Source organism: Tasmannia lanceolata, unplaced genomic scaffold, assembly GCF_043159265.1.
Source record: "Tasmannia lanceolata isolate RefF3 unplaced genomic scaffold, GAP_Taslan_0.1 ptg000002l, whole genome shotgun sequence".
In the NCBI taxonomy this organism is placed as follows: domain Eukaryota; kingdom Viridiplantae; phylum Streptophyta; class Magnoliopsida; order Canellales; family Winteraceae; genus Tasmannia; species Tasmannia lanceolata.
Genome location: NW_027518679.1, coordinates 2,624,014 through 2,645,836, shown reverse-complemented (window position 1 = coordinate 2,645,836; position 21,823 = coordinate 2,624,014). Strand labels below are relative to the sequence as shown.

The 21,823-nt window shown below is 39.5% G+C and overlaps 1 protein-coding gene across 2 annotated transcripts in view; it reads right to left on the bottom strand.

Annotated features, from left to right (window-relative positions):
- LOC143873747 (glucan endo-1,3-beta-glucosidase 2-like) overlaps positions 1 to 21,823 on the bottom strand; it is a 37,546-nt gene that overhangs the window by 694 nt on the left and 15,029 nt on the right. Inside the window, exons 2-4 of one of the 2 annotated variants that reach the window (XM_077376845.1) lie at positions 4,610 to 10,482; positions 3,253 to 4,509; positions 2,258 to 2,285 (exon numbers count right to left, since the gene is read on the bottom strand). In XM_077376845.1, coding sequence (XP_077232960.1) covers positions 2,258 to 2,285; positions 3,253 to 4,465 — 1,241 coding nt within the window. In that variant the 5' untranslated portion in view covers positions 4,466 to 4,509; positions 4,610 to 10,482. The remainder of the gene's footprint in view (positions 1 to 2,257; positions 2,286 to 3,252; positions 4,510 to 4,609; positions 10,483 to 21,823) is intronic. The other variant, XM_077376837.1, reaches the window with a different exon arrangement.

Genomic DNA, 21,823 nt, shown 5'->3' with positions numbered 1-21,823 from the left:
TCCAAAAATCAGCTCCATAGGATCATCCTAACCCCTTCATTTGTGGAGGACAAAAATGGGCAGATTTGTGTCTGTCCATTTTTGTCCTCCACAAATGGAGGGGTTAGGATGATCCCTATGGAGCTGATTTTTGGTACACCCCCTATCCATGTAAGGGGCTTTAAAATGAATGCTTTGGATCACCTAACAAAGTGGGCCCCCATGTGATTGGGGCGCTTAAGCTCACCAAAAGTTTGGTGAGCTTAAGCGCACCAACAGTTTGGTGAGCTTAAGCGCACCAACAGTTTCCTCTATATATATATATATATATATATATATATATGAGGAATAAGAGTGTGCGCTCGACCGCACTAAGCTTAGGTGCAGTCGAGGGGCAAAAACTCATGTGGGCCCACATTGTTAGGATGGCCCAAAGCATTCATTTGCAAGACCCTATCATAGATAGGGCGTGTACAAAAAATCAGCTCCATAGGATCATCCTAACCCATCCAAAAGTGGAGGGCAAAATGGACAGACACCGTTTGCCACAAATCTGCCCATTTTTGCCCTCCACTTTTGGAGGGGTTAGGATGATCCAATGGAGCTGATTTTTTGTACACACCCTATCTATGATGGGGCCTTGCAAATGAATGGTTTTGATCACTACAAAAAGTGTGGGACCCATGTGTTTAGGCCCTTGACCGCACACTCTTATTCCTCTATATATATATATATATATATATATATATATATATATATATATATATATATATATTTCGATCATTGCACCTCGAAAAGACATCTAGTGATTATGCTGAAAACTGTAATAAACTTTTCCTCATAATTGTGAACAGGAAATTCAGTGAAAATGACTAAAGTTGAGAGAAAATCAAACTTTAGCGGTCACCTCATATAAGCTTATATGAGGGGCCGCTCACAATCACTTTCCCCATGTACATATATATATATATATATATATATATATATATATATATTATGAGGAATTTCCTGTTCACAATTATGAAGAAAAGTTTATTACAGTTTTCAGCATAATCACTAGATGTCTTTTCGAGGTGCAATGATCGATATATATATATATATATATATATATATATATATATATATATATATATAGAGAGAGAGAGAGAGAGAGAGAGAGAAAAAAAACGGTTCCTACACATATGTGTAGATAAGTTATCTACACACTAGCTTAAAATACAGTGGGGGCCACATTATTTGGGTGATCCAAACCATTCATTTTTAAGGCCCTCACATAGATAGGGTGTCCATAAAAAATCAGATCCATAGGAATATGAGAAAACGGTTCCTACACATGTGTAGAGAGTTCTCTACACACTAGCTTAAAATACAATGGGGGCCCACATTGTTTGGGTGATCCAAGCCATCCATTTTAAAGGCCCTCACATAGATAGGGTGTCTACAAAAAATCAGATCCATAGGATCATCCCAACCCTACGATTTGTGGAGGTAAAATGGATGTCTTTAAACCTTCACAAATTAGTCCATTTTTTGCCTCCACATTTCGAATGGTTAGGATGATCCTATGGATCTTATTTTTTGTGGACACCCTATCTGTGTGAGGGCCTTAAAAATGAATGGTTTGGATCACCCAAATAATGTGGTCCCCACTGTATTTCAAGCTAGTGTGTAGATAACTTATCTACACATATGTGTAGGAACCGTTCTCTCATATATATATATATATGAGAAAAGGGTTGCTGCGCTCGAGTGCGGCTAGGCTTAGCTGCGCTCGAGTGCGGCTAGGCTTAGCTGCGCTCGAGTGCGGCTAGGCTTAGCTGCGCTCGAGTGCGGCTAGGCTTAGCTGCGCTCGAGTGCGGCTAGGCTTAGCTGCGCTCGAGCACAGAAACAGGGGAGTGGGGGGCCATTGGGGGGGTGATCCTAAGCATTCATTTGGAAGGCCCCATCATGGATGGGGGGACAGATACTGTTTGTCCACAAATCTGTCCATTTTTTGCCCCACAAATGGACACCCCCTAAGGTGATCCAATGGAGCTGATTTTTGGTGGACACCCTACCCATGAAGGGGGCCATCAAATGAATGCTTTGGATCCCACCCAAAATGTGGCGCCACCCTGTTTCTGTGCTCGAGCGCAGCTAAGCTTAGCTGCGCTCGAGCGCAGCAAATGCATGCTCTATATATATATATATATATATATATATATATTGGTGATTGAAAGAATTGGCTATTTGGCTTGGCTCAAATCAGCAATGTACTCAAGAGTTAAAAAGTCCATACCTTCCTGGAAATATACAGGTCCCATGACCTGCGCAAATAAAAAATAACAACAAAATCAGTACTATGCCATAAGAAAACCATCAAAACATAAAGGTATTTTTCTTTTTGGGACAAGCAACAAAACTAATTTATTCAGAAATATAACCAAATCCCTAGCTTCTAAAATCATCCAATTAGTGTAAACAGATACCTGCCCCGAATACAAAAAAATAAAAGAAACAATCAACAGGTAGTATGTGTGCATTTTGTGAAATTTCTGTAGAAAGAATGCAAGATATGGGCCATAGCATATGTTTTTTGTGATATTTTTGTTAGTGCCATTTTTGACATCGCAAAACCATTATACGACTCTCGCTTCTGAAAATTTCCAATTGTATCTAAACTTATTGGGTTCTTTCAAATCCTCTATGAATTTGAAAACATTGACAAAAGACTTTACAGGTGATTGCACACATCCGTAGGGAATAGTGCCGCCCTAAAAATTGGGGTGGGGATACCCTATGTCATAAAAAAAATGACAAATGACTTGACAGAGAAGATCCATTATTTTCAGTTCAGTATTTTATAAACAGGTTTTCAAGCTGCATGTCCTCCGTCACAGATTTTACAATTTATAAATATTCAAATCAAGCTTAATAACATGCTTATCAGAAGATCCTAGTTACAGATTTTGTCTTATTCATTTAATTCATCTCAGGTGGTCGTTCTCTTTCATGCAAAAGCCAGCAGCGAAAATGGCTTTCCGCAAAAATGCCTAGTAAATCCCATAAACATGCATGTAAACTATGAGAATTGTCTGTGGATCACTTTGTTCAAACTGAAGATTAGGAAAATAAAATTTCAACAAGATTTTGTCGCCAAGTATTTTTAACAATATAAATATCCAATCATTTTTATGTGAAACAATTAAAACCAAAAAAAATTGTGCAAAAAAAAAAAGAATTTGAAAACCATGAAGATTGAAATTCGTTTAGAAAAGAGAGCTGATTCCTTACTTGGGTCTGTTGTAGTTATTGCAGCCACCCCATTGAAATAACATGTCCCAGGACCCATTCCCATCTGATGATAATAAGTATCAAATGCATATGTGGCATGCGCGGGCACAGTATCTGGTCCGTAGCACGGCTGCCCTTGTAACAGAGGCGAACAATCCACCTTCCCAGGACCACACGCCCAATCTATCGCTGCCTGTAGCATCTTGGAATCCGCCCCATCCTTTGCCACACAATATGTCTGGTTCGTCGTGTCATTCGCCAAAACCACCCCTGAACCCGTCAGATGTAAAATATAAATCGGCACTCCGTTCTCATCAAACAGCCCCCAGTTCTTCTCTGCAATCGAACCGGCTCTGTTATCCTCATTGTAAAGCTCGTATATATACGTGCTCACCGGCACGCCAGGGTACTTGGGTGTCCCTGTGTTATTTAACACATGGCGTATCAAATTACTATTGTAGGTGTCGGCATTGTCCAAGGTGGCATCTGGTTCAGATGAGTCACCCTTTGATGGCCAACCCGACTCGGTTACAATAACTGGAATGTTGGTGAAGTTCAAGTAGGCCATGGAAAAGCGAGCAGCGTCAACAACGGCATCAAAGACATTAGTGTAATGTAGTAAAGTGTTGGCATCAACGGCTTCTTTGTTAGGGGGAAGGGGGCGAAAGAGCGCGTAATCCAAAGGAATTACACCGTTGGATTGCATGTAATCGTAATATGGGTAGACGTTAAGCATGAGATAAGAGCCTGTTGATTGCAAGAATTTTAGCATGGGTACTAAGACACTATTCCAAGAGTGGTTGAAGAAGGCTTGGGAGGGTGGGAAGGAGTCGAGAATTATGGCGGAGGAGTGCGGAGTGGAGACTTTGATCTGGTTATCGAGGTTGGCGGCCACAAGGGCAGATTGGATGAATTTAAGGGCGGTGATAAGGACGGGTGCTGCATTGGGGAGGGCTGTGAGGACCTCAGAGCCAACGGCAATGGCGGTGATATTGGTAGCGGGGACGTGGGCAACAACATTGCGAGCAACCCAATTGGCTGCAGTGGCATTGGACTGGCCGACGGCAAGAAGCTCGTCGTTGGGGACGGAGATGACAACGCTGATACCGGTGTTGGCGAGTGCGATGAGCATGCCACTATCTGCATCATAGAGACGGACATGGCGGATCTGCTGGGCCTTGAGGAGGGCTACCACCTGAGTTGGGTTCGGCATGTCGGAAAGTGCAGTACCAATATTCACACCGATAAACGCTGCATCTTCACATCGGGAAACAAATGGAAGTGACGGGTTAGAGTTAGTGGTGAAGAATTATATATTGTAATAGAATTTACTAATGTGAGTGCATATAAACATTACATGATTACATCTATCCATCTTAAATGAGCATAAAGCCCTTTATTGAATAAAGGCCACATTGACTCATAAGCACAGGGAGCATCCACCACCATCCGGGTTAAATGACCATCAAACCAGGTTTCAGCATGTAGCAGTGCTCGCTCATGACATTCGGTGGAAATCCTGTAAAATCATGGAAACAAACCGCATGTTTGGCAATCATGAAAACATATTCCATCTAATATTACTGGGGCCAATTTTGAGAGACGGGCTGAGAGGAAGAGACTTGAGATGCTGGGAATAAGGGGAGCATGAAAAGCCCCCAAAAAAGGGGCAAAACCAATCTGTAGTGGTGTATTTTCACTATTATTAGGTATTTATCATGATCTCTCTATTATGCTCACTCTCCCGTACCCTCTCAAGTATCTTACCCTCCCTCCCCCCTTCTCAACTCCTATTTCACAATTGAGTCCACATAAATTTTATGGAATAATTTTTCATGATCGCCAAACATGCTGGTACAGAAACATCTACAAATGATGGGCATTTAATATGAAACTTCATGAATTTGAAGAATAATTATATGGAAAAAGACCCCAAAATGTGATTGTTTTGAAATATCATACGAATAGCGGCATATTTTAATTTCATGTTAGAATTGCGTCTTACGAGAAAGAAAATAAAAGAAAATGCCCTTGAGCCGATTTTACGTCCTTCTTCCTCATTGATCTTCCTTTGGACGAACTACCACTATGTTTCTCCGGTCGTCGGTCGTCGCCTTCCTACCGTGCATTTGCTCCTCTCCGGTCATCATCACCTTCCAGAAGATCTAACCTCTGTGCATTGCATGCTGTCGGGCCACCGTCAAGATAACCAACCCGGCAACCTTCGGCGATCTTACAAGCAAGTTACTCCATTGTTTTACATCAATCTATCCAGAAATGGCATGAATCGATGACGGTGAAAAAGTGTTTTAATGCAAAAATCCAGTTGAACTAATCAATTCGGTTTAAAAATTGAGAAAGTTGGGGTCAACTTGGAGAGCGCAAGTTGGGGTCATGTCGGTGAAAAGTCGTTTGTGTCTATGAAATGTGAGGTCATGTCAAATAATGTATATCAAGCCGTGTCGGGAAAATGTCGACCTGACCTGACATTTTGCTGACACGACCCCATTTTTTATCGACACAACCCAAAATTTGTTCTTACTTCTTTTTAGCAATGTTCTGTTTATTCAAATAGAACCTAGGACTGATTCCTATTTCTCATATATAAATAACCTGTTCGGACCCGGGTAGAACTCACCCATAAAAGCAAGTTGTAGAGGGGAGAGGGGGGCGCCCAAGTTTCCACATCCATTCACTTTTCTGATGTGCTTTTGCTTGGAACCGCCAACATAACCTACTTTTCCAATGTAGGATCTTTGCTTTTGTGTGGAATCCCCAACATAACCTTCCGACTATAGGTAATTTTGCATGGGCCTATGCGGTCTATGACTACCTCTTATTCAGTTTAAATAATTGTTTTACAGAAAAAAGATATTTAACGTGACGGTCAAATGTTTTAATGTAAATTTCTCATCTCCGTTTATAATTCATTTACTTTGTAAGTTATTTGAAGCTGAAATAGTTCTGTCTTGATTTCAAGTATGGCTATCCGAGCATACAACATTATGGGCTTGCGACTCTGATGCTCATCCCCGTTTATTTAAGTGGAAGAGTCATTTAGATATGATGACTCTAAAGCAACAAAATAGGATTAGATTGAAAGGATGGGTATATAAGTTACTCATAAGTGAGGCATTTAAATTTTGATTGTGCATCATCTGAATTGAAGTATTTTCTTAACCCAATTTCAAAATAAATATCGGGTGGTGATGAGGCTAAAACTTATGGGAAGGGAAGATCCGCAATCCACCATAGTCCATCTGTTGTAATTTAAATTATATTATTTGTGATTGTTAATCACTTCGTAATAACTACAAACTGAATCTTGTATCTCTTTTTTATGTTCAAAATCTGGTAAAACAATTGTCATAGCAGGGCAACAAACTATAGGCCGGTTGAGGAGGGGAAGATCTGTTATCCACCAAAGTCCCATGTGTTGTAATTTAAATTATATTATTTGTGATTGTTAATCACTTCGTAATAACAACGAACTGAATCTTGTATCTCTTTTGTATGTTCAAAATCTGGTAAAAAAAATTGTCATAGCAGGGTAACAAACTATAGGCCGGTTGAGGACAGCCCCCTATGCCATCCATTGATGAATCGGGTCATCTTTTTTCAATCTGTCAACTTTCCTCATCTTCGTAAAGGAGCAGCCCCTATGCCATCCGTTGAGGACAGCCCCCATTCCATCCGTTGAGGACAGCCCCCCATGTGACATCCGTCCATGGAGGACAACCCCTATTTGCTATTTATTTTTCAATAAAAATTATCGATCATTCTCAACATGATAGACATTTGTGGCTACTTCTTGAATCGGGGGATCTTTTTTCAATCTGTCAACTTTCGTTGAGGACAGCCCCCCATGTCCCCCATGTGACATCCGTCCATGGAGGACAACCCCTATTTGCTATTTATTTTTCAATAAAAATTATCGATCATTCTCAACATGATAGACATTTGTGGCTACTTCTTGAATCGGGGCATCTTTTTTCAATCTGTCAACTTTCCTCATCTTCGTATAGGTCGGTGTAGGGTGTCTTCAAGTACGTACTACCTTTCTGTTGAGGACCAACCCCTATTTGCTATTTATTTTTCAATAAAAAGCATCGATCATTCTCAACATGATAGACATTTGTGGTTACTTCTTGAATCGGGGCATCTTTTTTCAATCAGTCAACTTTCTTCATCTTCGTATAGGTCGTGTAGGGTGTTTTCAAGTACGTACTACCTTTCCTTGTCCTACCGATCTTAATGTTTCTTTCAATGCTCTCCATTGCCGCCCCTTTTTGAGGCTCTTATATATCTTCTGAATGTTTGAAATCTGGTAAAAAAGTTTTCATAACGGGGCAGCAAACTATAGGCACGCACAGTTGAGGACCCAGCCCCTTGTGCCATCCGTCGTTGAGGACCAGCCCCATATGACATCTGTTGAGGACCAACCCCCTCTTTCAGTGTTTTCAATGGTAATATTTGCTATTTATTTTTCAATAAAAATTATCGATCATTCTCAACATGATAGACAATTGTGGCTGCTTCTTGAATTGGGGCATCTTTTCAATCTGTCAAGTTTCCTCATCTCCGTATAGGACCAGCCCCCTATGCCATCCGTTGAGGACAGCCCCCATGCCATCCATTGATGACACTGTGTCATCCGTTGAGGAACAGCCCCATGCCCCCCATGTGACATCCGTTGAGGACCAACCCCTATTTGCTATTTATTTTTCAATAAAAATTATCGATCATTCTCAACATGATAGACAATTGTGGCTGCTTCTTGAATTGGGGCATCTTTTCAATCTGTCAAGTTTCCTCATCTCCATATAGGACCAGCCCCCTATGCCATCCATTGATGACACTGTGTCATCCCCCCATGCCATCCATTGATGACACTGTGTCATCCGTCGAGGAACAGCCCCATACCCCCCATGTGACATCTGTTGAGGACCAACCCCTATTTGCTATTTAATTTTCAATAAAAATTATCGATCATTCTCAACATGATAGACATCTGTGGCTACTTCTTGAATTGGGGCATCGTATAGGTCGTGTAGGGTGTCTTCAGGTACGTACTACCTTTCCTTGTCCTACCAATCTTAATGTTTCTTTCAATGCTCTCTATTGCCACCCTTTTTGAGGTTCTTATATATCTTCAGAATGTTCAAAATCTGGTTAAAAAGTTGTCATAGTGGGGCAGCAAACTATAGGCACGCACCGTTGAGGACCCAGCCCACCCCCCAGGCCATCCGTCGTTGAGGACCAGCCCCCTCATGTGACATCTGTTGAGGACCAACCCCCTCCTCCTTCAGTGTCTTCAATGGTAATATTTGCTATTTATTTTTCACTAAATATTGTCGATCATTCTTCACATGATTGAGAAGTGTGGCTGCTTCTTGAATTGGGGCATGTTTTTCAATTGGTCAACTTTCCTTATCTTCATACGGGTCGTGTAGGGTGTCTTCAAGTACGTAGTGCGTTTCCTTGTCCTACCAACCTTAATGTTTCTGTCAACACTCCCTATTACCACTTCTTTTTGGGATTCTTCATCTGCTTTTAGAACCTCACCTCATCCCCTCCCTCTTCACCCTCAAAATGAATTTGCTAATGTTTCTTTTTGGCAGATACATTATGAAATTGAGTAAAGAAAACGATTGAATTCAGATAATACTACGTTTGAATCGTGCAGGGTGTGTGTCTTCAATTACATACTACATTTCCTTGTCTAATCAACCTTAACGTTTCTGTCAATGCTCCCCATTACCACCCCGTTTTGAGTTTCTTCATCTGCTTTTAGAACCTCACCATCATCCCCACTCTCCTTTTCAATTTGTCAACTTTCCTCCTCTTCGTATGGGCCGTGTAGGGTGTCTTCAAGTACGTACTACTTTTCTTCGTATGGGTCGTGTAGGGTGAATTCAGATAATACTATGTTTGAATCGTGTAGGGTGAATTCAGATAATACTACTTTTCTTCGTATGGGTCGTGTAGGGTGAATTCAGATAATACCACGTTTGAATCGTGTAGGGTGGTCTTCAATTACATACTACATTTCCTTGTCTAATCAACCTTAACGTTTCTGTCAATGCTCCCCATTACCACCCCATTTTGAGTTTCTTCATCTGCTTTTAGAACCTCACCATCATCCCCACTCTCCTTTTCAATTTGTCAACTTTCCTCCTCTTCGTATGGGCCGTGTAGGGTGTCTTCAAGTACGTACTACTTTTCTTCGTATGGGTCGTGTAGGGTGAATTCAGATAATACTACGTTTGAATCGTGTAGGGTGAATTCAGATAATACTACTTTTCTTCGTATGGGTCGTGTAGGGTGAATTCAGATAATACCACGTTTGAATCGTGTAGGGTGTCTTCAATTACGTACTACATTTCCTTGTGTTATAAACCTTAATGTTTCTGTCAATGCTCCCTTTTACCACCCCATTTTGAGGTTCTTCATCTGCTTTTAGAACCACACCCTCATCCCCACTCTCCTTTTCAACTTGTCAACTTTCCTCATCTTCGTATGGGTCGTGTAGGGTGTCTTCAAGTACCTACTATGTTTCCTTGTCCTACCAACCTTAATGTTTCTTCATCACACGGGTGGTTTGCCACTTGAAAATAAGCAGCTCACTATTGGTTGATTTTAATAGAAAATTCGTATATTCAAGGGTAGCATGGGAAGTTTATCGGATTTACATTCCGCTATTTGTTAGAGGAATTAGGTCAAGCAAGGTTGCTTGAAGCATTACACCCAAGGTATCTAGTTTGGAATACCAAGTTTCTTGCCTCCAACCCCTATATATAGAGATACACTGGGGTTTTAATAGGTTAATGGGCTCTAGCCCAAATAGGCCCACTACACCGGTCCATTATCATATTGGGCTTATATTAGAACAAAATAAGGTTATATTATATACCCAACAATCTCCTCCTATGTTCTACATATAGCACAATCCAATAGTTAATGTGATGTCAAAAAAAAATTATTGAATCATCCATATCACTATATCAATAAAGATCTGTAATCCAACTGAAAACAAGAATACTTTATTGAATAACCAAGAGTTTTAGAAATAATCTAAACTCGTACATAAGCAGTTTCACATGTAGGTGAACTATTTAATCAACTGAAAAGAAAATAATAGTTCCCACTGCTCTATAAGGATTCACTCATCTAGTAAGTCATCCTCATCAAGATCCAAATTGAGGCAATCTCCTCCATTTTCGCCAATTCCTGTAAATTACCAAATATGAATTTCATTAAAAATGAATCCAATCATTTGTGTAAATTACTAAAAGTATCTAGTTCTACCAGAAAAACTTAGTACAATTTCATAATGGCTGAAAATATAACTCTCCATAAGCATCATTGTCAAGTTTCAATAAAGATCAAGACCTAAATAGCTTCTTTTGCAAAGACCTATTCCTAATTGTCAAGTTTCAATAAAGTAAGAACAACACCAAATAGTTTCTTTTGCAAAGAACCATTTCATGTTTCTTTTTGGAATGTTACAGTCATCTTATCCATATTTGAGTTAAGCTGTATCATCAAGTTTTGAATGTACAACCTTTCCCAAAAAAGACATGTCATCAAATGTGGAATGACACAACAACTGTAAACATCATCGAAACATATCAAGTGCCTATTTTGACCAAAAAGGAGATTCGAAGATTCAAAATAACATGGATGTAGGTTAAGTCCTGTCTATACAGACTTTAACCCCATCTCCCCCACAATTTTGAATATTGGATCTTTGTTTAGTCCCTTCGTAAGAGCATCGGCCATATTATCCTTCGATCTCACATAAACCAAAGTGATAATACCTTGTTCTATAAGATAATTCAGCGTGGCATGTTTCAGCCTGACATGTCTCCTCTTACCATTAAAGAGTGAGTTTTTCACAACCGTAATTGTAGCTTGATTATCACATAACAAACTTAAAGAGTTAATCTTTAAACGGGTCAATGGAATGTCCAGGATCATATCTCTTATCCACTCTGTTTCATCTCCTGCAGAAGCTAAAGCATAAAGGTCTGATTCCATATATGACAGAGCAATACAAGTCTGTCTCTTTGACTTCCATGCAACAGCGGCTCCACCCAGTGTAAATACATAACCAGTGGTAGATTTACTGTCTCCTAATTCTGAGCCCCAAGATGCATCAGAATATCCTTCCAGGATAAGAGGATGGCCATTATAACATAGAGCATATCCTTGAGTACCCTTAAGGTATCTCATCAGCCTCATACGGGCATCCCAGTGATCATGGCCAGGATTACTAGTGAAACGACTCAACATGCCAACTGTAAAGGCTATGTCTGGCCTAGTGCAACTCATAGCATACATGAGACTACCAATTAATTTAGAATAATCTAACTGATTCACACTGTCTCCTTCATTAGAGATCAGCTTCTTGGTATAATCAAATGGTGTCTCAATCGGTTTACACTCACTGCATCCTTATGTAGAAAGTAGTTTTTCAATATAATGGGCTTTAGCTAAGAGTAATCCCTTGCCTTTCAAAACTGACTTTCATACAAAGAATGGTGTCAACCACACCAAGATCTTTCATGTCGAATTCTTTAGCCAAAGTGGATTTCACGTCACTCACTACAGAGAGATCGGAACCAAAAATCAACCTATCGTCTGCATAAAAGCAAATAATCGCAATCTTATTCGACACAGAACGAAAGTAAAGGCATTTGTCTGAGTAACTGGTCTGAAAACCAAAGCTCTTTACTACCTTGTCAAATTTTTGATGCCACAATTCAGGTGCTTATTTAAGACCATACAAAGATTTGTGTAAGTTACAAACTTTGTTCTCGAAACCTTCCATGACAAACTCTTCAGGTTGGTTCATGTAGATTTCTTCTGTGAGGTCTACATTAAGGAAAGCCGTTTTTACATCCATTTGATGCACAACAAACTTCTCAATAGAAGCCAAAACAAGAAGAATTCTTATCGTTGTCAAATGACAGACCGGTGAATAAACATCAAAGTAGTCTATCCCATTTACTTTTGAGTATAGCCCTTAGCTACTAAACGTGCTTTATTCCGAGTTATAGATCTGTCAGGATTAAATTTCTTCTTCAAAATCCACTTACAGCCCACAGTCTTAGACCCTTTTGGCAAATCGACTAGCTGCCAAGTTTGATTTTATAACAGAGAGCTCATTTCATCATCAATGGTTTCTGCACACAACAAAGAGTCCCAAATCGCATCGCTTCCTTATAGGATGATGGATCATTCTCTAAATGGTAGGTCACAAAATCCTCACTAAAATTCTTGGGTACTCATCTCTTGTAGAAACTCTTAAAGGTTCTGAATTAGAAATCAGTGTAGGACAGGTGTCATAAATATTTTGTTCAATCTCTACATGCGATTTTTTAACCATCTCAGTATCGCCGGTAGGTTCAAACCATGATCTTTGAGAAATTTATTCTCAAAGAATTCTGCATCTCTAGATTCTACAACCATATTGGTAGATAGATCCAAAAAAGGATCAGCAGCACTATCTTCTGCACCACCTAGATAAACACAAGTGTCGGTTCTAGGTCCTACCTTAGGTCTCCTAGGGTCTTGTATCCTCACATAAGCAATACAGCCCCAAGTTTTAAGAGTGTCATATCTACAAGGATGTTTATGCCATAATTCATAAGGAGTAGAGGTCAACTTAGAGTGTAGTACTCTATTCAGGATGTGATTTGCAGTTAAAGCTGCTTCTCCCCAATAGCTAGTAGGCATGCCAGCTGTCAATAACATAGAGTTTAACATTTCAGTTAACGTCATGTTCTTACGTTCAGCTATGCCATTAGATTGAGGCGAGTAAGGAGCAGTAGTTTCAAGTATTATGCCCTGAGAGGCACAGAATTCCTTGAACTCTGTCAAAGTGTATTCTCCTCCTGTCACTCATAAATCTCTTAATTTTCAAGTTTAATTGATTTTCAAACGATTCTTGAAAATTTTAAATTTATCAAAAGCTTCATCTTTCGATTTTATGAGATAAATATGACAATATCTAGAAAAATCGTCTATAAAAGTGATTAAATACTTCCGACCACCTCTAGTAGTGAAACTTTTAAAGTCACAGAGGTCAGAATGCATCAACTCAAGAAGTTGTGTGCTCCTAGAAACCGAACGAAAAGGTTTTCTAGTGATCTTGGTTTGTGCACACACTTCACATCTGTCAAATCTAATCGATGTATCTAAAGGTATATTATAAGTTTTAACAAGTGTGACAATTTTCCTATAGTTCACATGTCCCAATCTAGTGTGTAACAACTTAGGATCAATCAAAGTGGAACTAACCTGACTAACGGTTTCCTTTGCTAAACTCAATCTATCCATACCATCGATTAAGAAAGCACAGCCAAAACAATAAGAGTTAACAGTTAAAGTTATCCTACCACCCAAAAAAGATGAACACATGCCAGCATTGTCTAAAAGACTAATAGAAATTAAATTCTTTTGAATAGCAGGAACTACTTTAACATTTTTTAAAGTTAGTATTTTACCTGAAAAAATGACCAAGTTCGCAGTACTAGTGTGAGTTACCTCTGTCTCGGATCCCCTAGCCACTGTAACTGTCTCTTTCACTCCAACAGCATCCATAAGTAGTTTCTTCAAGTTGCAAACATGGTAGGTGGCTCCTGTATCTAACCACCAGTCTGAAGAAGAACTGGCCATACCATTGCCTAACATGGCAACAAAACTCTTAGGCTCAGCACTGCCCACCATCATATGAGCTTCCTTTTGTGGTGTGTCAGATTTAGCCTCCTTAGGTTGTTTACACTCTGCAGCAAAGTGACCCTATTTTCCACAGTTGTGGCACTTGCCCTTTTTTCTGAAAGATAGTCTTTTTGGCCTCCAACTTAGGATGTTCATTTTTCGGTGACTTGGATTTCCGAGGAAATTTCTTGGGATTTGTTACCGCGTTAGCAGCAGACTCTTACTGTCTAACCATCTCCAAGTTATTCCTAGCTCGATTCTCATCTTCGATTCGAATGAATCATTTGAGATCATCCAGTCCCACTGGCAGTTTTTTCCTATCCATTTCTGTTTTAAAAGAATGCCATTGAGATTCATCAACTTCTTCAGTCGAGTCAGCAAAGGTACTCAAAACGGTGTAAAAACAATGCAGATATTTTAGACTGTCTTTTGCTTCCATGAATTAAACTCAGATCCACCAAAGGATTGAAGTTTGACCATCTCAATTGGTATAGTGTTCTTGTCCATTGTATATTTTAGAGTAAAATAAAAATTGGAAAGAGTGTACCTGATTGGCGAATCGCGAGAACCCAATCCAAGTCGAATCCAAGAACCGACTTCAAGAACCAAAACCAAAGTAGTTCGCCAACTTGAGTTCCAAGAACCAAAGCCACACCACGCTCCAAGAACCGAATCCAAGAGGGTTTTGGCAACAAGATAGGTTGTAACCCAACCACAAGCTCTCGGGCAAAAAATCGATTGCACTGATTTGAAACCCACGCCCAAAACGATTGCACTTATGTGTAAATTCACACTAAAAAAAAGGATTGCACTGGTGTGTCCCGACCAATCTAATACTCAAACATATGAGCATACACGGAAGAATCGCTTCAAAGAATGGCTGAGGCTGTATTCCCAAAAAAGTAGATTCGGCAATGGGAAGTTTCTTCACGAAGAAATCATATATATGGGTTTTCTACCCAAACAATGATTATAGAGGCCAACAACGTCTGTAATTGGGATGTGCCCAATTCACCGACCGAATTGAATGGAACCCCAAAAGCTAGATTAGTACCAAAAGTGATTCGCCCACCAAAACAAGCTATGTGCTCGAGTCAAAGAGATGGGATCCAAGCAAAACACGTCTGTTTTGATGGTGTATAAACCAAACATGTAATCCAATTGAATCCACGCCCAAATCTGATGGTGTATAGCCCACGCCCAAATCTGTTATGCTATTTTAATCCAACGGCCCTTGAAGAAAAGAGAGAAAGAGCAATCCCTTTCAACCAAGGTAGAAGAGAGAGAGAGAGAGAGAGTCACCACCGTTTCAAGTGAGAGTTTAACCACCAATTGAATATTGCAGACGGTCAACCCCTCTTCCCAACCGACATACACATTGCAAATGGTATATCCCTCTTGGTCTAAACTTGCAACCCCTCTGCTTTACTCCCATCAACGGCCCTGTCCTCCACCAAAATTCAATTCTAGGCCACCACAATTTCGCCCAAAAAATCCAAGCACGGCAAAACGAGTACAAAGGTGGTTTTAGATGGACATAAAACCCCAATTAAGTCAACAAATATTTCAATTTTGTCCAATTATACAAGTGCTCAGCTCTTGGATTAATTCATGTGAACCACTAGTTGGAACGAACGTCCTTCTCTGAGTCTCTCTTTTTGAGGAATAACTCCAACCGGCAGCAAGAGTTAGTGGGAACCACCACAATAAGCCAGGAACCGGTGGTAGAAAAACAGGGGAACCGGCGGCGATCTTGAACCAGCCGCGAGAGTGAGACCAGTGAGATCGTTCCTTTGTGTTGAAAGAGATGACAATCGTACCTTCTTGAAGAAAAAACAATCGTCCCCTTTTTTTCTTTGATTCCACCGAGTGAGAGGCAGATGTCCAAAATTTAGGGTTTTTCATAATGCTTCAAGATTGTTAGAGGAATTAGGTCAAGCAAGGTTGCTTGAAGCATTACACCAAAGGTATCTAGTTTGGAATACCAAATTTGTTGCCTCCAGCCCCTATATATAGAGATACACTAGGGTTTTAATAAGTTAATGGGCTCTAGCCCAAATAGGCCCACTACACCGGTCCATTATCTTATTGGGCTTATATTAGAACATAATAGGGTTATATTATATATCCAACACTATTTGCGTGAAGTGGAGGAAACGTCAAACCAAAACAACAGCAGATTAATACACTGAAAACTGCTTTCCAGAGTTGCAAACCCGAACAAGTTAGGAGGAAACCACAGGAATGAGGAGACGCGTATTCCCCAAACCGCTTCAAGGTCTTATCCATCTTCTTCAACCGACGCCCCCCATCTCCACACCCTCTCCATCTTCTCCATCTTAAACAAACTCCTCAGCCCCAGCACTTCAACAGATCCATCTCCCCTTAGATGTTGGTTTCCAAAGTTGTGAAGCATATGCAAGATTAACCATGTATAGCAGGATGAATCATTTGATACAGAAAATGTCGCAAACCCAATAAATTCATAATTCACTAACCTCGTCGAACTGGAATTGGCATTTCGACTTTCCTCAAACCATTGAAACCCTAATGAACTTCTCTATTCCAACATGCAGATGGCCTGATTAATTGCTATCAGACCAAAATATGAAGCATTCTATAACACAGCAAGATTAGGAAAAGATTTGTTCTGTACGAGGATTCATGAGGGATGGAGGCTATTAATTGCTATAAGATCCATCTCCCCTTAGATGTTGGTTTCCAAAGTTGTAAAGCATATGCAAGATTAACCGTGTATAGCAGGATGAATCATTTGAACCTGAAAATGTTGCAAACCCAATAAATTCATAATTCACTAACGTCTTCGAACTGGAATTGGCATTTCGGCATTCCTCAAACCATTGAAACCCTGATGAACTTCTTTATTCCAACATGCAGACGGCCTGATTAATTGCTATCAGACCAAAATATGAAGCATTCTATAACACGGCAAGATTAGGAAAAGATTCGTTCTGTACGAGGATTCATAAGGGATGGAGGCAAATTCACCGTAACCCATTCAATTACACGAAGTTATGGGCTAGTGACTCCGTGTAAGGAATGTTCTCGGACTCCCAGTTCAAAGTGTTGGGTATTCCCTCCCCCTATCCCTCTCATATGGTATTCTTAATGTTCCATTGTATGCCAGTATATTCCTTGCCCAACCATTTACGTAACCCATTCAATTACACGAAGTTATGGGCTAGTGACTCCGTGTAAGGAATGTTCTCGGACTCCCAGTTCAAAGTGTTGGGTATTCCCTCCCCCTATCCCTCTCATATGGTATTCTTAATGTTCCATTGTATGCCAGTATATTCCTTGCCCAACCATTTACTGCTCACCAAAAGAATACAAAACGATTAGTTTACTGCCAGTATTGGTTTTTTATATCACCAAGTTTTCTGTATCACCTACAGCACAATTATATGCCAGGATGTTCATTGCCCATCCTAAGAGACCCATCTTGAAATTCATTAAACAAAATCAGATTATATATCATTAAAGGACAGAAGCCACAAGACATTTCTCTCTGTGATTGTTTCCTAAGTATGTCTTGACAAATATGGAGCACAAAGGGAGACATAAAGTTGAAGCGGAGACACAGGATAGAGAGCAATAAACATTTTACCCTTCACCCACATGTATCTCCCTACTTATTGTTGCCTCTTGAAAACATTTGGGTCCAATGAAAACGTTTTTCCTTTTGTTTGTAGTTTATTTTCCTCTTTGGGTATATTATGAGTTATTGTCTTAGGTCTTTCTCCTCTCAGGTTGCAACATTATACATGATCCTGTTCTGAGCAAGCTGTGCAGAGAGAAAATTTCTCTCCAAGGGTAGATGGATCGGTTGAAGCGGCTGGGGATGGGGCGTCTGTTAAAGATGAAGAAGTAAAGCGGTCTGGGCATAATGGAGAGGAAGCAGTGTTGGAAATAGGCGTTGTAAGACTTTATTTAATTCTAAATTAATGCGGAACTTGCCTCCGGCCATGGCGACGAGAATCAAAGATCACGATCTCCGCTGTGAACGAACAAAGAGGAGAGATCTTCTAATCTTGAGAAGATCTTAGGGCTCGATCGATGGAATCACAGGCACAAATTTTCCTCTCAGATTAGGGACCCTCTTTATGATGGAACTTTAGCTATACGTATGAGTGTTGTTCCCATCAAACGCAACCCATATTTATAGATTTTGGATCACAAGAGTTTGTGTCCTTCCACACCTCTAACACTCACGTGATTTAGAGTTTCAAAACACTTGGGACTTATCTCTTAAGATTCACTTTTTTAATACAACACAATGTGAAAGGAAAACCAACGTTTCTTTCTTTATAGTGGGTCCCACCAATGTGGGTCACACAATGAAACGCCAACATTCTCCCCCTTGGTCCACATTGGTATATCCTCAAAGAACTTAGAGTCTTAAGATAATTATTTTAAAACTTTATGGCCATCGAATTAGAAAAACATCAATCCCAAATATCTTTAACTCTATCTTTATTGTGCACCCTTACACCTCCAACCGAAAATGTTACCTTCTATGTATCACATACACCGATTCATACTAATGTACACTTTATGTGTGGTTTAAAACTTTATTTAATAAGCCCACTAATGCTTATTCGGGTCCAACTTTATCTGCCCTCATGGACAGTCCTGTCTTATCAAACCTTGATGTGTATACTCTTTATATAAGACAGAATATATGTAAAAACATATAAACAGAATCATCAACTTTATGTTGCAACCAAAAGTGACATAAATATAATTAAGCACCAAATACTATAAAACCCATATGATCCACATGTCCCGCATACAACTTAGACGGAAATCCTTTAGTCATGAGATCCACTGTCAAATATAAAGTAGAATGGGCATTATAGCCACTCGATGATTAAGAAAATTCTTTCCAACTTTAAGGAACTCCATGTTAGATAAGAATACCGTAACAGAATTATCACTAACGACTTGGAGATAGAAACTAGAATCCTAAGCCCTGTGATTAAATTCCTCAACCATAACGCCTGCATAGTTACCTTATAGCACGCAACAAACTTTGTCTCTATAGTGGAAGAAGCTATCTATTTTTGCTTTATGCTTTTCCACGAAATAGTGCCTCCTTCAAGTAGGAAGATATACCCCAATATCAACTCCCTAGTATTAAGACACCTGGCAAAGTCAGAAACTGAATATTCGACCGTCTATATGTAAGCATGTAGTCCTTTGTACCTGAAGGTACAATAAAACCTTATTTGCAACTATCTAATGAGAATTATTATGGTATCTTCCTAGCATCCTCACAGCGTAACCAATGTCAGGTCTAATATAGACCTGTGCTCACATCGTCTATCAATCGCTAAAGCATAGGAAATATTCTTCATCTGTTCTCTTTCCAAATCATTTTAAGGGATTGTTTCTCACTGAGTTTATAACCTTTGAGGATATGTGCTACACTTGGCGAATAGTTCTGCATCCTAAAACTTTCCAAAACTTTGTTAATGTATGCCTTCTGAGATAATCCCAATATACATTGAAATCTATTTTTTTGTGAATCTCAATGCCAATGACATATGAGGCTTCACTCATATCCTTCATATCAAAGTTTTGAGTTATGAACTGTTACACTTTTCATAGCATTCCAAATAATTAGTAGCCAGCAAAATCATCTATAGATAGGACCAACAGTTAAAATTTACTCCCACTGACTTTAAGATTGTTCAATCATGTAAGAAAACTTAAGGTACCAATACGAGAGGCCTGCTTTAGTCCATATATAGATTTCTTTAATTTGCAAACTTTATGACAACTACTTCCAACAAAATCCTTCAGGTTGACTCATGTAAACCTCTTCCTCTAAACTACCGTTGAAAATGGTTGTTTTCACATCCATTTGATGTAATTGTAAATCAAAATGAACTACAAGGGCCATTATAATCTTTAATGAGTTCTTTTTCGAAACTGGCGAAAAAGTCTCATGATAATCTACGCCCTCTTTGAGTGAATCCTTTAGCTACAAGTCTCACTTTATATCTTTCGATATTGCCGGCAAAGTCTCTTTTTATCTTATAGACCCACTTAAAGCCAATGGCTTTAGCCCCTTTAGGCAATTTGACAAGATCCCAGACTTGGTTCCTAGGGATAAACTTCATCTTTCATGGCCTCATGCCATAAATTAGAGTCCTCACCACTCATAGCTTGTGAAAACGTCAAAGGGGCATCTTTCACACACTCTTGGCCAACTTCGTGAAGATACACAATGTAATCCGAAGAGATAGCCAGTCTCATTATTCTTGAAAATTTTCTTAGTGCCACTACATCCTCCACTTCATGTGGATTCTGGTTGGCATTTTTCAATGACAACATCCACTTGGGGTGGCAAACCATCTATTGGTTCGTCCTCCATAATCACATCCTGTGGGGGGTCATGAATTCCGACAAACTGATCCTGAGGTGCAGAATTAGTAACTAGAATTCGCACTTCCTCGAAAACTAAGTCTCGAGGTGGTTCACTCCCACTGTTGTCACCATCCTCAAGAAAGACATGTTCCTTCCTTCAATAAACTTGGTAGTATGATTAGGACAATAAAACCTATAACCTTTAGACCCTTCAACGCAGCCAATAAAATAGCCACTAACGGTCTTTAGGTCCAATTTCCTCTCATGTGGATTGAATACTTTAACCTCAGCTAGACAACCCCATATCCTTAAGTGTTTTAAACTAGGTTTCCATCCTTTCCACAACTCGAATGGAGTTTTAGGAACTGCTTTACTGGAAACCCTATTTAAACATACATGGTTGTCTTTAAGGCTTCGCTCCACAAATAACAGCCACACCATTTTGTTGTGGTGTTCTCAGCGTGGAATATTGGGCAGTAATGCCCTCTTCCTTTAGGAATTCCGCAAATGGACCTGGCCTTTGTCCAATTTCAGTGTACCTACAGTAATATTCGCCTCCTCTATCTGATCTAACGATTTTTATTTTCTATCCAGATTGTCTCTCTACTTCTGCTTTGTAAACCTTAAAGGCACTTAATGTCTCAATCTTTTCAAAGGGAAGATAGAGATACATATATCTCGTATGATCATCGATAAAAGAGATGAAATATTTTTTACCATTCACCTAAGGAGTCGAAAACAGCCCACAAATATCTGTATGTATGATCTCTAACTTTTCTGATCCCCTCTTGGCACCCTTCTTAGGCTTGTTTGTCTGCTTTTCCTTTACGCAGTCCACACAAGTTCCAAAGTTAGCAAAATCAAGAGTCTCTAGGACCTCATCTTTTACTAACCTTTTAATGAACTTTATGGAGATATGATCATATATCATGTGCCACAATGTAGAGGATTCCCTATTCTCATGACTACTTTTAATGCCAACACAATCTTGCAAAGTTAGGGTATTTTGAGGAAAAATATTTAGGCTCAACTGATATAGGCCATCAATCAAGGTACCATTATCAATAACAGAATCCTTAATTCTATCAAGGGAAGAAGAATGTAAATTAAGGTTCTTATCATGGTCCAAAAATCTAAAACAGAGAAAGGTATGTAAAAGGTCTTGTAAAACAAATCCTGTAGATGGCTCAAGTTGGTAGGTCCCTATATCTTCCACCCGTGAGCATTTCTAGTTTCTTGAGAAGATAAACGGCTCACTTTCCGTCGATGTGGAATGATTAATTAATCCTTATAAGGTGTTGGCAATATGGATTGAAAAACCGGAGTCAATCCACCACGTGTCATTTTGAACATATACTATATTAGATTCATACAAACGAAATGAGATTATCTCTCTTTCGAGTCACTTTACATACTTGAGGCAGTCTTTCTTTACGTGTCCCTTCTTTCTGCA